The sequence below is a fragment of the Gavia stellata genome, chromosome 16 (assembly GCF_030936135.1).
Source record: "Gavia stellata isolate bGavSte3 chromosome 16, bGavSte3.hap2, whole genome shotgun sequence".
In the NCBI taxonomy this organism is placed as follows: domain Eukaryota; kingdom Metazoa; phylum Chordata; class Aves; order Gaviiformes; family Gaviidae; genus Gavia; species Gavia stellata.
Genome location: NC_082609.1, coordinates 20,688,089 through 20,701,145, shown reverse-complemented (window position 1 = coordinate 20,701,145; position 13,057 = coordinate 20,688,089). Strand labels below are relative to the sequence as shown.

Here is a 13,057-nt window from a genome sequence, read left to right as displayed (position 1 = left end):
GGCAGGAAATAGTGGCAATTTTGGAGCTGGTTCTGTTTTCTTGGAGGCTGGGGGAGGCAGGAGGGTGGTGGGCTGGGGCTGCAGGAGGCTGGCGTGGGCAGTAGGACAGGGCGATGCTGACCGTGGGGCTGCGTCCCCAGCTGTGGGGCTGTCTCACCAGCACTCCTTGAGTGAGGCGGAGACTCAGCACCGTCAGGGACAAATCTGTTCCCTCTTGCTTGTCATTTTGCCAGCCGAGAAACGCACAGGCTGAGATTTTACTTCTGCTGCTGCCTCTGGCTGGAGCTGTGTGGGGGAGGTGGCGGGGGTCGGTGAGGCCTTGGAGGAAGCTGAGAGAGAGGAAACAGCCATGGAGGGGGAGTTAGGCTGGGGGGGGCAGCCTGGGGGGACCAGGGGCTGCTTGGGAATGGGGCGGAGGAATGGGCTTGAAGATACCCCCTGGCCCTGGGAGCTGGGTGGGGAGGGGAAGGCAGAGCACTGCCCCAGCCAGGCTGCCAGGGGAGGTGATGGGAGGGTGGGAGCAGCAGCCGGAGCTGGGGAGCCAAAGGGGAAGAGGCCAGGAGGAGAAGCAAACCCCAGCCACATCCCCCTCCCCAGAGGGGAGAAGCCTGGGATCAGCTGGGGCAGTGGGGTGGGAGAGGTGCTGGCTGGGGGGCCACTGCCGTAGGAGCCAGAAAGCCACAAACGAGAGAGCAGGGAGAATGCTGAGGGTGTCCCGGGAAAATCCCCAGGCCAAGCGGTGCCCGCAGCCCTGCCAGGCACCCCAGGGTGCTGGGGTCTCATTCGCATGGCGCTGGGCTGTCCTCTCCAGCCTCTGGGGCTCTGACAGCACCGCTCTGGCGTGAATAAACTTTTCCAGTTTGTTGTGGTGATGCTACAGCTCATGTTTCCAGCTGCAGAGCAAGGAAAACAATTTTTCAGGAATCCACCGGGCAGTTGTGCAAATAAATGTTTGCGAGGCCTTTGGCTGCCATAGTGACAAGCTCCATAGCAACCCCGCAAGGAAATGAATAATTCTGTGCTTCAAGTGAAAGTTAAAAAGGGATGTGGTGGCCAGGGGTTCCGCAAAATAGCTGGTCAGCAAAGCACCCAGGTCCACCCTGTGCTGCTCGGGTGGGTGCTTGTGGAAGCCCTCTGTAATGGGGCAGCCTGGCGATGCAGCATGCAGTGGGGCTGTGTCAAGACTGCAGGGCAAGCCTTTTGTTTCAGCATTTCCTGATTTCCACGTAGCCAGGTTTAACGAAGGCATTTGCAGGATGTGAACTGGCTGTACCTGCTGCTACTGGCACAGCCCCCGTCCCGTGCTCCGTGTCCACCATGCCCTGAGCCCCCTAAGATGCTGCATCCCTGGGTTTGTCTCAAACGTGGGTTTGCTTCCTTCCTTCCAGTCCTAGCTGCATTGGAAACGTTCCCGAAAATGAAAGCCAGCTCTTTTCTGAGCTTTGAAGTGTAGAGTAGAATTGAACAGAGAAGAAAATAATCTATCCTATGGGGGATGGGTTTTTAGGAAAAAATCCTATTGAGTCAACGGTATTTGTATTAAAACCAGCAAGTCCTTGGAGTCATTTCCATAGGAACCAGCCCTCCCTCTCCGGGCAGCCTCCCTGCAGCAGTGCCCAAGGCTGTGGCCGAGCGGGGAGCAGTGCTGCGAGGGGGGGCTCCAAGGTCTGCGTGCCCCAGGCAGGGGGAGCAGGGCAGGGCAGGCTGCTTGCTGTTGAATCAGTGATTCACAGCTCTGATTCATAACTCCATCCTATAGCTGGGGAAGACGGCCAGATCTGGCCGTCAGCTGTGTGCCTTTTTCCAATGCAAGAAGTTATTTTTGGGTGTTTTTAGATTACAGCACTTGTTTTTTTCTGTGCCTCTGAATCCTGGATGATTGCACTGCAAGTAATTGAGGCACTTGAATTTCCTGCTTAGAGAAGTGAGCTCAATACCGTTTTTTTGCAACTCTAAGGCATTTCTAAAATAGCTTTTCTGCAGGTCATCATGGGGAGCAGGCACACAGCTTTGGGGTTGCTTGTGCAAAATTTGGGAACACTGGGTGCAGTAGATTTGCAGAAAAGGACCTGGGGGCCATCAGGTTGAACATGAGTCACCAGTGCAGCCTTGCTGTGATGAAAAGCCACTGTATACTGGGTTTTACTGGTAAGATTGTAGTCAGCAGGTCAAGAGAAGAGATGGTTGCCCTCAATTCGGCACTTACAGAACCACAGCTGGAGCACTGTGTCCAGTTTTTGGGCTTCCCACTGCAACAAAGACATGACCATATGACAGCCACCAAAATTATCGGAGGTCTGGAGCTCGTGGCAGGGGAGGAGAGGCTGAGAGCGCTCCTTCAGCTTGGAGGCATAAGAGCTGGGAGAAGGGTCTCATTGCTGTCTTCAAAGGTGCACAGTGAAAGGATGGCAGTCAATGGGCACATGTTGCAACAAGACAAATTTGCAGTAGATGTTAGGAAGCATTTTTCACCTGAGGGTGGTCAACAGTGGAACAGGAGGCCAGGGAGATAGAGAATTCTTATACTCAAAATGTGGCTGCTCAGAACCCTGAGCGTCTGATATGAAGTTGGATCCAGCTGAAAGCTTGGCCCTGCTTTGCGTGGGGTGTTGGACCAGAGACCTTCCCACCTTTGTTAGGCTGGGTGCTTCATGTCCCTCTTCATCTGAATCAGTCTGTGATTTTATGATCCCACAGGGCATTAAGGGGATGTAGGGCTTTGGCTGTCCCCCTGACACTGGGGTATAACCGTAATGCAGGGGCCAGTGAAGTCCACCACATGAGTTCACATGTGTTCACTCCCTCTCTAAGACCAGAAGAAAGGAAAAGGGTCTGAAACACTGCCCATCTCCCCATCCTCCGGGAACAAACCTCACTGGTGATGCAGGGTCACCCTTCACTGCCCTTTCCCCATCCCCAGATCCCATCAGCGTGCCGGGGCAGCCCCCAGAGCCAGGAGCAGTGGCTGGGAGGCACTAGGGTGTTTCTCAGCAGCTTTCCTGCAGCCCTGAAAAACCTGGGAACCTCAGCTGCCAGCCGGTGGGGCAGCTGGTGGGGCAGGAGCTGCTGGGGTTAACTGGTGGCTGAATGGGTTGTGGTTTGCGATGAGGTTTAGGTTCCTAAGTCCTTTATTGGATCTAGCCCAGGGCTCTATTCCCAGCCCTGCTTGTGACATTAACAGGTCACTGCAGCCCCAGGGCTGTCCCCTCCTTGTCCTCGCTGCCTGGACTGCCTGCACCCTGCTCGCTGGCACACCACCAAGTGCAGGGCAGTGGTACCCATGGCCGAGGAGTCTCAGCACAGCCATCATGCAAGTGCTGAAAGCAGTTTGTGAGGTGAGCAAGCCTCACTTCTGGTCTTCTTGAAACTGTGCCACCACACACGTCGCGGAGGATGGATATAAATAGTTTTCAGGGTGCCCTGGGTTGCAGCAGACGGCAGGTATTTCAGAAGCAGTGCTGTTGGCAGTGTCGTGCCGGGGCAGCCTCTGCTGCATTAGGGATTGTTTGCATCCTCCACAGATAAACCGGGGTGAGAGCAGTGCCCTGCACCTGGCTGGGGATGGATTAGACAGGCAGTACCGAAGGGGAAGGGACTGATGGTCGTGTGGTCCTGGCACAGGTCCTGCGTGTCTTTGGACAAGTTGCTTTAGACCAGATTTTTTGCAGAGTACCTGGGAGTGTCCACACACACATCCTTACACACAGATCTTGTTTTTCAAAGGGAGTTTGCCCATATATACCCTTCACTGGCTTCATACCAACCTGTGTGACCGAGCAGGGCTGTCTGGGGCCTGATCAGAGCTCATGGACACTCTTATCCATCCCATGCATCTGCAGATTTCCTTCCTGTGTGCAGGATGTTTGCACAGGGAGGACAGAGAAAGCTTTTGTGCATTCAGGGCTTCCCTCCTTGCAGAGCTTTGATGCAGCTGGGGCAGTGACCTAGACAGGGAGCTGCCCATGCTACAAGATCACCATGGCAGATATAACCTTCAAGGATGTGCCTGTGGGTCTGCCCCATTTCTGTAATAGCCATATTGAACCTGTCCTGTGTATGAGGGCTGCAGCGGGTGCAACCAGCGGGGCGGCTCGGGCAGCAGGATGCTCAGCATGGTGGTGAAGAGCCCATCTGCCACCCAGCATGCGGCATTGAGTTGGCACTGGCAGTGCCTGTGCTGGCATTTGCAGTGTGCGGGGTGCCGAGCGCTCAAGCACGGAGCTGCCGGCAGGAGACTCCAGAGCTGGGGGAGATCTCAGCTGTCTGAGGATGTCTGAGCAGGGCTTTGGGGTCTGAGCAGGGCTTCGGGGTCTGGCAGCTCCTGGGTGTAAGGGCTGGGACCACAGCAGTGGAGGAGGAGGCCACCTCTGTGACTTGCAGCCTGGTGGTTTGAACACTTGCCTGGGAGACGGGCTCAGCTCTCTCCAAGAGGAAGGGCTTTCAACCCCCACTCCATCTCACTTCTGGAGAGCTCCCAGCTATAAGAGCAGGGCAGCCCTTGTCCCAGGTGAGCCAGCACACAGCCAAGGGGCAGATCCTGGCATCCCAGCAGGCGGCAAGAGCTGCTGGTGGTCAGAGCACTCAGCTGGGAGAGGGGAGACCAGTGGTGTGAGTGATGTGGTCACTTAGGATCAGAACAGAGGAGGACCCAGGAAGCTGGTGAGATGTTTAAGTCTCTCTGCTGGAAGTGGAGAGGCTCTGGAGGGGCTCTGGGAGCACAGCCCTGGCCTCTCCAAAGGGAAGGTGCCACCACCAGTGAGCAGCGGCCGAGCACAGTTGGCACCTGGCAAACGTGAAAGCAGGGCTTGTTAGACCGCACACAGACTGCTGATTGTAACCTCGGTCACAAAACCTCCTTAGCTGAAGTCTGACAGCATGCCCTGAGATTTCCCAGGCGGATCTGTGGTGCTCAGCCCTGCATCAGCCAGTCCCTGGGAAGCGAGGCATGTGCCCACCTCCCTTCTCTCCTCTCCCTGTAGCTCCAGCCTCCCCAGGACTGTTTGCTGCCAGCTCTGCAGAGCTGGCGGCTGCTCTTGGACTCCCTTCAGAGCAAGTTTTGCGGTGCCGGGCAGCTGGCTCCATGCTGATCCCAAAGCCCACCACGCCATGGGGTTTTCTCACCCTCCTGTCTTACAAATGAAGCTGCAGAATGGAGTCGTAGCCTGAAATAGCTTGAAAGGTGCATCCACTCACATGACCTGCAAAAGGAACAGAGGACCTGGTCGTACAAGGGTGCATGCACCTCTGGGGCTTTGGGACCAGCATTTTTCGTGGTATTACATTATATTGGTGGGAACACTTCACATTATATTGGTGGGATTTTGAACTGATGAGGTGCTGGCTGTCTCTGAAGTCAGCAGGAGTTAGGTAGGTGTTGCTGGAAACACCACTGAGCGTCGAAGTGTTTTTGGTATTGGTGGTTATTCTTCAAAAGCCTGGTGAGGGATGGAGACCTCTGAAAGTGTCTTGCCTCTTGAGTGTTATTTAACAGAAGGATTTAAAGCCTGCAAACTTCTCTCCGCGAGCAGATGAGCCCGCAGCCTTGGCTTCTCATGCTCTCTGACTAGCCCGCTCCTCCTGACTGAGCTGCAGTAACTTGCTGTTTCTTTTCTTTTCCTGTAGCTCCCAGAATGGAGAGGAAGGTGGGGCCTGGCCGAACAATCAGTTTGACACGGAGATGCTCCAAGCCATGATCCTAGCTTCAGCAAACGGTTCGTCTCCATTGCATGTGGGAAAACCATGGCACTTGCTCTCGTGCAGACATCTCAGATGCATGCTGTTAGATAAGATGCTGGTGGGATTGATGTATCTGGGTTAACTGGGGTGGCTTCAAAAGTCCTTCTTCAACAGTTGCTGGTGGAAAAGCACTGCTGTCTGTGTTACCCTGCAGAGGAGAGGGGTTGGGAAGGATTCAGGCAGAGGAGATGCCAGATAGCCATCAGCAGCAGGCATGCTGTAGACAGGGGTACCTCTTCCACCCAAAGGATATTTATTATCTGTGTACTGGACAGAACATTATCTGGCTCATGAATGTGGTTGTGTTGCATGAAAGAGGCAGTCTTCAGATGATGTCTTGTAAACTACTTGGTTGCAGAAGATCACAGTAAATGAAATGTCTGCTGTGTTGCAACTTGCTGTAAGGCAAGGAGATAGGGAGCCTGGAAGACTTGCTTGTGGCTAGAGGCTGGGACAGAAATACAGTAAATGGCTGACTCAGTATCCCCAACAAACCTCATGTCCAGAGACGCTGGCGCGTGCTCCCTGCTCATGCCAGGTCCCTCCACCAAGCCATGGGCTCGCTGAGCTTTGCCTCACCGGCTGCTGCTGGCTCTTTGCAGCTGTAGTCACGGGTTTGGTTTGGGGTCTTTTTGGGTTGGTTTGTTCTGGTATATGGCTGTGCCGTGTGAAAGCAGTGGGCAGGGAGGGGTGTTCCCATGCACCCATGGTCTCCATGGCTTTATATAAAAGAAGTGCAATTATGACTCTGCACAGCACTATGGATAAAGAGTCTGGTTTTCATACAGCCTTTATTTATAAATACCTCCAAGTCTTTTCCCCCTTGATTTAAAAATAGAAGCAACAGCACAGCCATAAAACCCTGTGCAAAATGCTTAGGATGTTTCCTTTGAGCTGTTGGGAGAGAAGGAATCTGGGGGAGGAGGGATGGCTTTGGTGTTGCTTTCTTGGAAAGCTCCTGCAGCTGAACTTTGCCGCTCTGCAGACACTGGGCAGCCTGGAGACACAGCTGCTGTGGCCAGGGAAGGGGACGAAAGGAGTTGTTTACACTCAAGGGAAAGAAACAATGCGAAAATGTGTCCCTACTCTGAAAAACGACCATGGAAAAATAGCCTCTGGGGGTGCATGTGGTTATCATCACCCGGTGCCTCCAGATCTGGTTTCCTTGCTCGCAAATAAAGCTGTTTTTCTGACTGCCACTCCAGCAGTCCCCGGGATCTGAGCAGGTCCCTTCCAGGTTAAGCACCGACTTCCCCGTAGCCTCAGGCCCTATTGCAGCAAATGTCCCCCAATCCACAAATCTCAAACAGTCCTAACCTCTCCCACAGCTTCAGTCCGCCCAGGGAGTTAATTTAAATCAGATCCATCCACTAGATAAGGGCTGTCCCTGCTGCAGCCCCAGGGAGAGGATGGCTCCATGCGCTCCATCCTTTTCTTGCCCATGCTGGTCCCTTGCTGCACTGCATGGATGGATGGATGGGGACACAACTCAAGCTTTTTGCACCAGCACTGTGTTTTCATATCTCCCCTGCTCTCTGTCCCGCCCCTTTTCTGCTCTCACTCATTAAGCTAATAGTGTTGATTGGAGCAGGCTTTGATTAGGGGCAGTGCTAATTGCCCATCAAACTTTGTGCTGCCCATCCTTGGGTAATGTTTCCTGGCTATTTAAACGATCCTTATCTCTTACTGTCACCTGCTGAGCTCTGTTTGAGCTCCGGGGTGGGAAGCGGGACACAGTGACACGGGTGATGGCACTGCTTGCCCTTCGCTCACCTGCTCCTCCGAGTGTGAGCTGCTCCCGCACAGAGCCGTCGATGCTGACTTGCGCCGCATCAAGCCCATGCTCGAGTCTGTGCCGAGCAGAGACCACCCGGGGAGGCAGAAGCTCCTTTAATGATGCTCTGCTCCACAAGCATCTGGAAGGGGCTGGTGATGCCCTGCCTGCATCCCTACCCCATGCTGGGGGGTTATCCTTCCTTGCAGCTAGAGGCAGAGCTGGCCCTGCCATGCCACGCCTGCGTGATCCAGTTGCTTTGAGAATTAAATCGCTTGCCCAATGATTAAATCACCTTCCCAAGCCAGAGTGCCTAGGGAGCTGGTTCCCCCCTCAGGGCTGTGACCCTGCTGTAGGGCTTCTGTCTCCCTTCCTGGGCTCCCTTCCTCAGGATCTTCCTCCCTTGCAGCTGGGAACAACATGAAAAGCCAGTGTTTTGAGACATCTGAAGGGCCAGAGGCAGCTGCTAAGACAGACCAAGGAGCACAGATGCTCCAGGACACCAGACACTAAAGGGCAGACATCCTGTCCTTAAAATACTCTGGCTTCCAGCGAGAATTTATAGGGGTGACATGAGATGGTGGGAGAGCAGACAGAAAGGCAGCCTGAGGAGGTCCTTCTCCCCAGCTCCACTGCCCACAGGCAGGGGCAGACGCACTATATTGGGTTCTTCTGAAAGCCCCACCAGCAGCTGCAGCAGCACGTGCTCTGGGGCTGCCTCCGGCCGGCCTCTCCTCCCCTCTGCCCATGAGGGCGATGGAGCCACTAGCTGGTTATTTCTGCCAAAGCCCAAATTCTTGTCTTCCTCCTCAGGAGCATTTGGGATAACGGCTGGCTGCTGGTAAAGGCTGAGCATAACCTTTCCAGCAACAAGAGCTGAAGTGTCCTGCTTGGCAAGAGCAGCTCGGTGCCCATTTATAAACCTCTATTGTCCCTGTTCTCTCTTCTTTTCAGCCTTAATGTCAATGTTACCTAGAAACAGCCCTTTGCTCTTACCCGGGACCAACTGGCAGGCTGGGAACTTCACGGGCGCCTTTTTTCTCCCCCGTGAAAGCTGTGCTGTGACTGCAAACTAGTTCATGGGGACCAGTTGTCCTGGATGGTGCTAGCAGCCCCCAGCCCCCTCACTGCTTAGAGCCCTGGTGCAGCTGGGATGGCCCAGGGGGGAAGCAGGTCAGTGGCACCCAGGGCAGAGGAGGAGGTGCACAAGCCCACCAAGCCCCCAACCGGGCTGTTCCCAGCTGGGAAAGCCCAGGAAAAAAATATTTCCCCCGCTGCCAGAGGCTGTAGTCCACCTGCGAGCCGGTCCCTGGCTGCAGCCTGGCCTGACAGCACATCTCCAGCTGTCCCATCCTGGTTCGTAACACCCCTATGGGTGTGGGGTTGAGTTGCTTGTTAATGAAACGAGCTACTGATGAGGCGAGCGAGGATTAGCAATAAGTATCACTAACTGTATACGCACATCTCCTCCAGCCCTCTTCCAGCCCAAGGTCCTCAAAACCCTGCCAGGTCTGGGACCCATTTAATGACTGTAGAAAAATTCTCCTTCCGGTGAATGCTTCCACAGCGGAAAGCAAAATGGCATTTCCCCACACTGGTTCAATGTGTTTGTACACCATCCTGCGTGTCCCCCGGCCTCGGTGCACAATATCCCGCCTGTTTTCGGACTTGCTGTGTGTTTTCCTCTGCCTGCTCCAGCAGAGCAGCTGTAACATTTCAAACTGTGGTTGCTTCATACTTCCGACCTCTGCAAGGGGATGTGTACACAGCAATATTCCAGGGGGTTAGTGGTATGTGGCCCAGCTTTTTGCCTAGCTTTCTGGCTGGCTTAGCCACCTCCATCTGCTCAGGGGAAGGCAGAGGCAACACGGAGGCGTGCCCAGATGTGGTCTGGAGTGAGGAAAAACACGAGGGGACTAGCCAGTGTTCTCTGCTCATTGTTTTTCTATATTCCCACAGTCTCTCTGCCTGTGGAAGGAGGGAGTAGCAGTCCCAGACTCTGCCTTGGGCCCTTCAGGTGCCCTTGCTGGGTTTCTCCAACCTCCAGGAGAGCGTATCCATAGTCACATGCATGAAGCTGTTAAAAGGCTGAGATGGGATCCACAGTACCCGATGCAAAGACATGGGTTTAGCAAACCATTTCTGAGCAGAGCTGTGCAAGGATCCCACCGTGGGCTGTGCATGGGCAGTCATGCTGGAGTGGGGTCACGCAGCAGTTCATGACAACAGCATCACTTGTGCCCCGCCGTCCCCCCATGTTCATTTCTCCCCCTGCCTCCTTGCATCCCCTCCGTCTCCAACGGGTCTCTACCTTCCAGCAGTGCCCCAGCATCCCGGGGGGCTCAGCGCCCTTCCCCACGCCTGCGCTTGCTCTCTCCGTGCTGGGGATTTGCAGAGAGACAGGAATGAATTTGCTTTCCCCTCCCCCTGCTCCCAGATCTGGACCATCGGACGCGCTTCGGTGTTGATTTGCTTTGTGCTCGGCTTCCTAGAGCCATTTTGTGGTACTGCAGGGGAGGGGTTTTCTTTCTCATCTCATGTGCTCTGCTCCCTGAATAAACCTGGCTGGAGAAATACTGGGGGCAGGGTTTTAAATGCAGTGGAAAAAAAAATAATATTGGATTTCCCTTAATGCATTAGTAATGGTTGTGGCTGTACAATATGTTTGTAATGGGCTGCTTTCGGCGGGGGGGTGTGTGTGTTTTTCTGCAGAGGCAGCAGCCGGGGAGGGGGGCAGAGCAGACAGGGTCAGGCAGGCCGGCACGGACAGGCAGTCCCATCGCTGCCGAGGGCAGAGCAGGAGAGGTTGCCCTACCCTGGCCAGCCTCCAGCCCCAGATCCCAAACCTTTGGCAATGATGTGAGACGAAAACAAGGGATTTCAGTGCCGGCTGCGCCGTGCTCCCCAGCACACACATTACAGCCACCCCGTGGAGCGATAGCGCCGAAGGGTAGTGAGGGCTGGGGGCGAAGGTTGGTGGCACTGGGGTCTGGGTTTGACACCCAGTGAGAGCCTTTCGGGGCTGCTGGGGCTTGGGGTGGGCTCTGGTCAGCACTAACAACCTGCCCTTCTCTTTTGCCACCCCCCCACCTCCCCCCGGTGTGCCCCACAGAAGCTGCTGACGGCAACTCGACCCTGGGCGGGGGGACGGGCACCATGGGGCTGAGCGCCCGCTACGGCCCCCAATTCACCCTGCAGCACGTCCCCGATTACCGGCAGAACGTCTACATCCCGGGCAGCACTGCCACCCTTACCAACGCCGCCAGCAAGCGCGATGCCAAGGGCGCCAGCTCCTCGGGAGGCAACAAGAAGAAATCCGGGAAGAAGGAGAAGAAGTAGGGAAGAAGAAGGAGACCTTAGAGCTACAGGGCAGCTGGCTCCAGCACTCCCCCAAACCACAGCCCAGGCCGGAGGACGAATGTGAATTTTTTTGTGATGCAAAAAGTAGGAAACGCTGCGAATGTATCTCATCATCATCAGAGCTAGGAGCAGGGGCTCTCTGCTGTTAGATCTCATGATGAAAACCAATCCGGAAGCTAAACTGAACACAAACAAGTGCCCTGTGAATACTTGCTAATGTTTTATATGATCCCTTGGGTATTAGAATATGCAAGGGCGGAAGGTCTTCTGCCACATCTTTGGATCCGATTTGCTCCCAGATAGTCTAAGAAAGGCACAAGGCTTGTGCTCGGCTTTGCCCAGTGTAAATAATTTTAACACGGATCTTTTAATTTATAGACCTTTGATGATTTTTTGGAAAGGAAAAGGCAGTTCCTAGCGTAGAGCCCATGCTCCAGATCTTTGCTCTTAAACTTTCCATTAGTAAAATTCACCCCCAGTTAATGATAGCGCTGGATTTGTTGCTGAGAAGTTGGTAGGGAGTGCTTCAGTTCCTGCTTACCTGTTACCTGGAAAAAAAGTAAGTGTTTATATTGCATGAGTCAAAGGGAATATGGCAAAACTGCATCCTAACATCTTTTTTTTTTTTAAAAACTGCAACCACTGATGGCCTGAAATATGAGACAACCCCCCCCTCCTGATGTCTGAGAGGTAGGGAATTCAATGAGGAGCATGCTGAGGTGTGCGGCAGCTGCCCTGGCAGTTCTAGGGGTCTCCGAAGAGCAGACACATCTCATCCCTTCTTTGCAGTAAATATTTATATGTACAGTCAATGTTCTTCTGGAATTAAAGCTAAGAGAGTCTTGCTCCCCTGTGGCCAGGCAGCCATCTGGCCAAGTCCCTGCCAAGGGGACTGGGGGATGATGCTTCACGTTTCTGCACACCGCATCTGCATGCACGTCCTTCACCTCACACCTGCACTAGCACAGTTAGCTCCACGGACCCAGAGAAGTCCTCGCATGCCCACGCAGTGTGGTGTGAACGCGCCGGCAGCCGCCCGAGCCTCCGTGCTGGGGCTGCCTGGGGGTGGGGGGGTGGGGGGTGGGACGGTCAAGTGGGATAGGGAGACTCATCGCTTCTTTTTTGGGGTGCGGACCCCAGTAAGGGGATTATTTGGGGGTCTTACCCAAAGGGGTGAGATCCGCGGAGCTGCTGGCGCATGGCTTTGGGGCAGAGTTGGCGACCGAGTAAGTGACAGTTGGTTTGGTGGCGCTTGGGGACCAGACCTGGAGGGTGGACCTGAGAGCTGGGGGTGAGCATGGGGGGATGCTGCAAAGCCGTCGAGCTGGAGTGACAAGGAGGGGGGGTTACATGGGACCACACCGGGCCAGCCCAGAGGAGGTGATGCTCCTGCTGGCTTTGGGCTTTCCACCCCGCGGAGCGAATCGAAGGATGAGGAATAGAGTTTCTCCATGTGCCCATCTCCCTTGCACCAGCCTGGCTTTCCATATCAAAGCACCTCTGAGCCCCCCCAGGGAGGCAGAGAGCAGCTTTGTGTAGCCAGGGTGAGGAGAGGGGCTGCGGAGTGGCCAGGAAGGGGCCACGCCGGATTTCCCAGGGCTTGTGCGTTGTTTTTTTCCCTTTTTAATCACTAACACATAACTCGCCCGAGCAGATCCAGCCCTCTCAGCCAGGGTCCGGCATGGCAGTGGTCAGCCCACCGCCATCCCCTCCCCAAACCCAGGGCAACAGGAGCATCCGCCGTGTTTCATCCAGATCCGGCCACCTCCAGCGCCGGCTGCACTGGGAGCGGTTCCCACCCTGTCCCCTGCAGCTGCCACCTGCCCCCCCTCTAGAAATGCTGTAGCTGAATCGTAGTCTTTATATTTCTTTTTAATCTGCAATCTGAGGTAGCGTAGTGAGTGTCGTGTATTTAGTGGCGTGTTATTTTTAATCTCGGTAACTAACTTGTGGACACCAGTATTTTCAATCTTTCTCTGTATCTTCTTTCCATGTGGTCTGTGCTCCGAGTGTACGTGAAATGAAACACGTTTGCCCTTTCAATGTGTCTAATATTGAATTATACTTATATATTATATATATGCTTATATCCTTCTTATACCCATATAGACCAATGTCAATGTGTTACACGCAAGTTTTATACTCTAATATTTATATTGCTTTTTTTCTTTGGGAAAAAAAAATAAT

General features: G+C 54.3%; 1 protein-coding gene across 2 annotated transcripts in view; it reads left to right on the top strand.

Moving 5' to 3' along the window:
* LOC104258116 (protocadherin gamma-C3-like) overlaps positions 1 to 11,911 on the top strand; it is a 49,033-nt gene extending 37,122 nt beyond the window's left edge. For both annotated transcript variants that reach the window (XM_059825390.1, XM_059825389.1), the window contains exons 3-4: positions 5,623 to 5,711; positions 10,623 to 11,911. In XM_059825390.1, coding sequence (XP_059681373.1) covers positions 5,623 to 5,711; positions 10,623 to 10,849 — 316 coding nt within the window. In that variant the 3' untranslated portion in view covers positions 10,850 to 11,911. The remainder of the gene's footprint in view (positions 1 to 5,622; positions 5,712 to 10,622) is intronic.
* Positions 11,912 to 13,057: the final 1,146 nt, after the last annotated feature.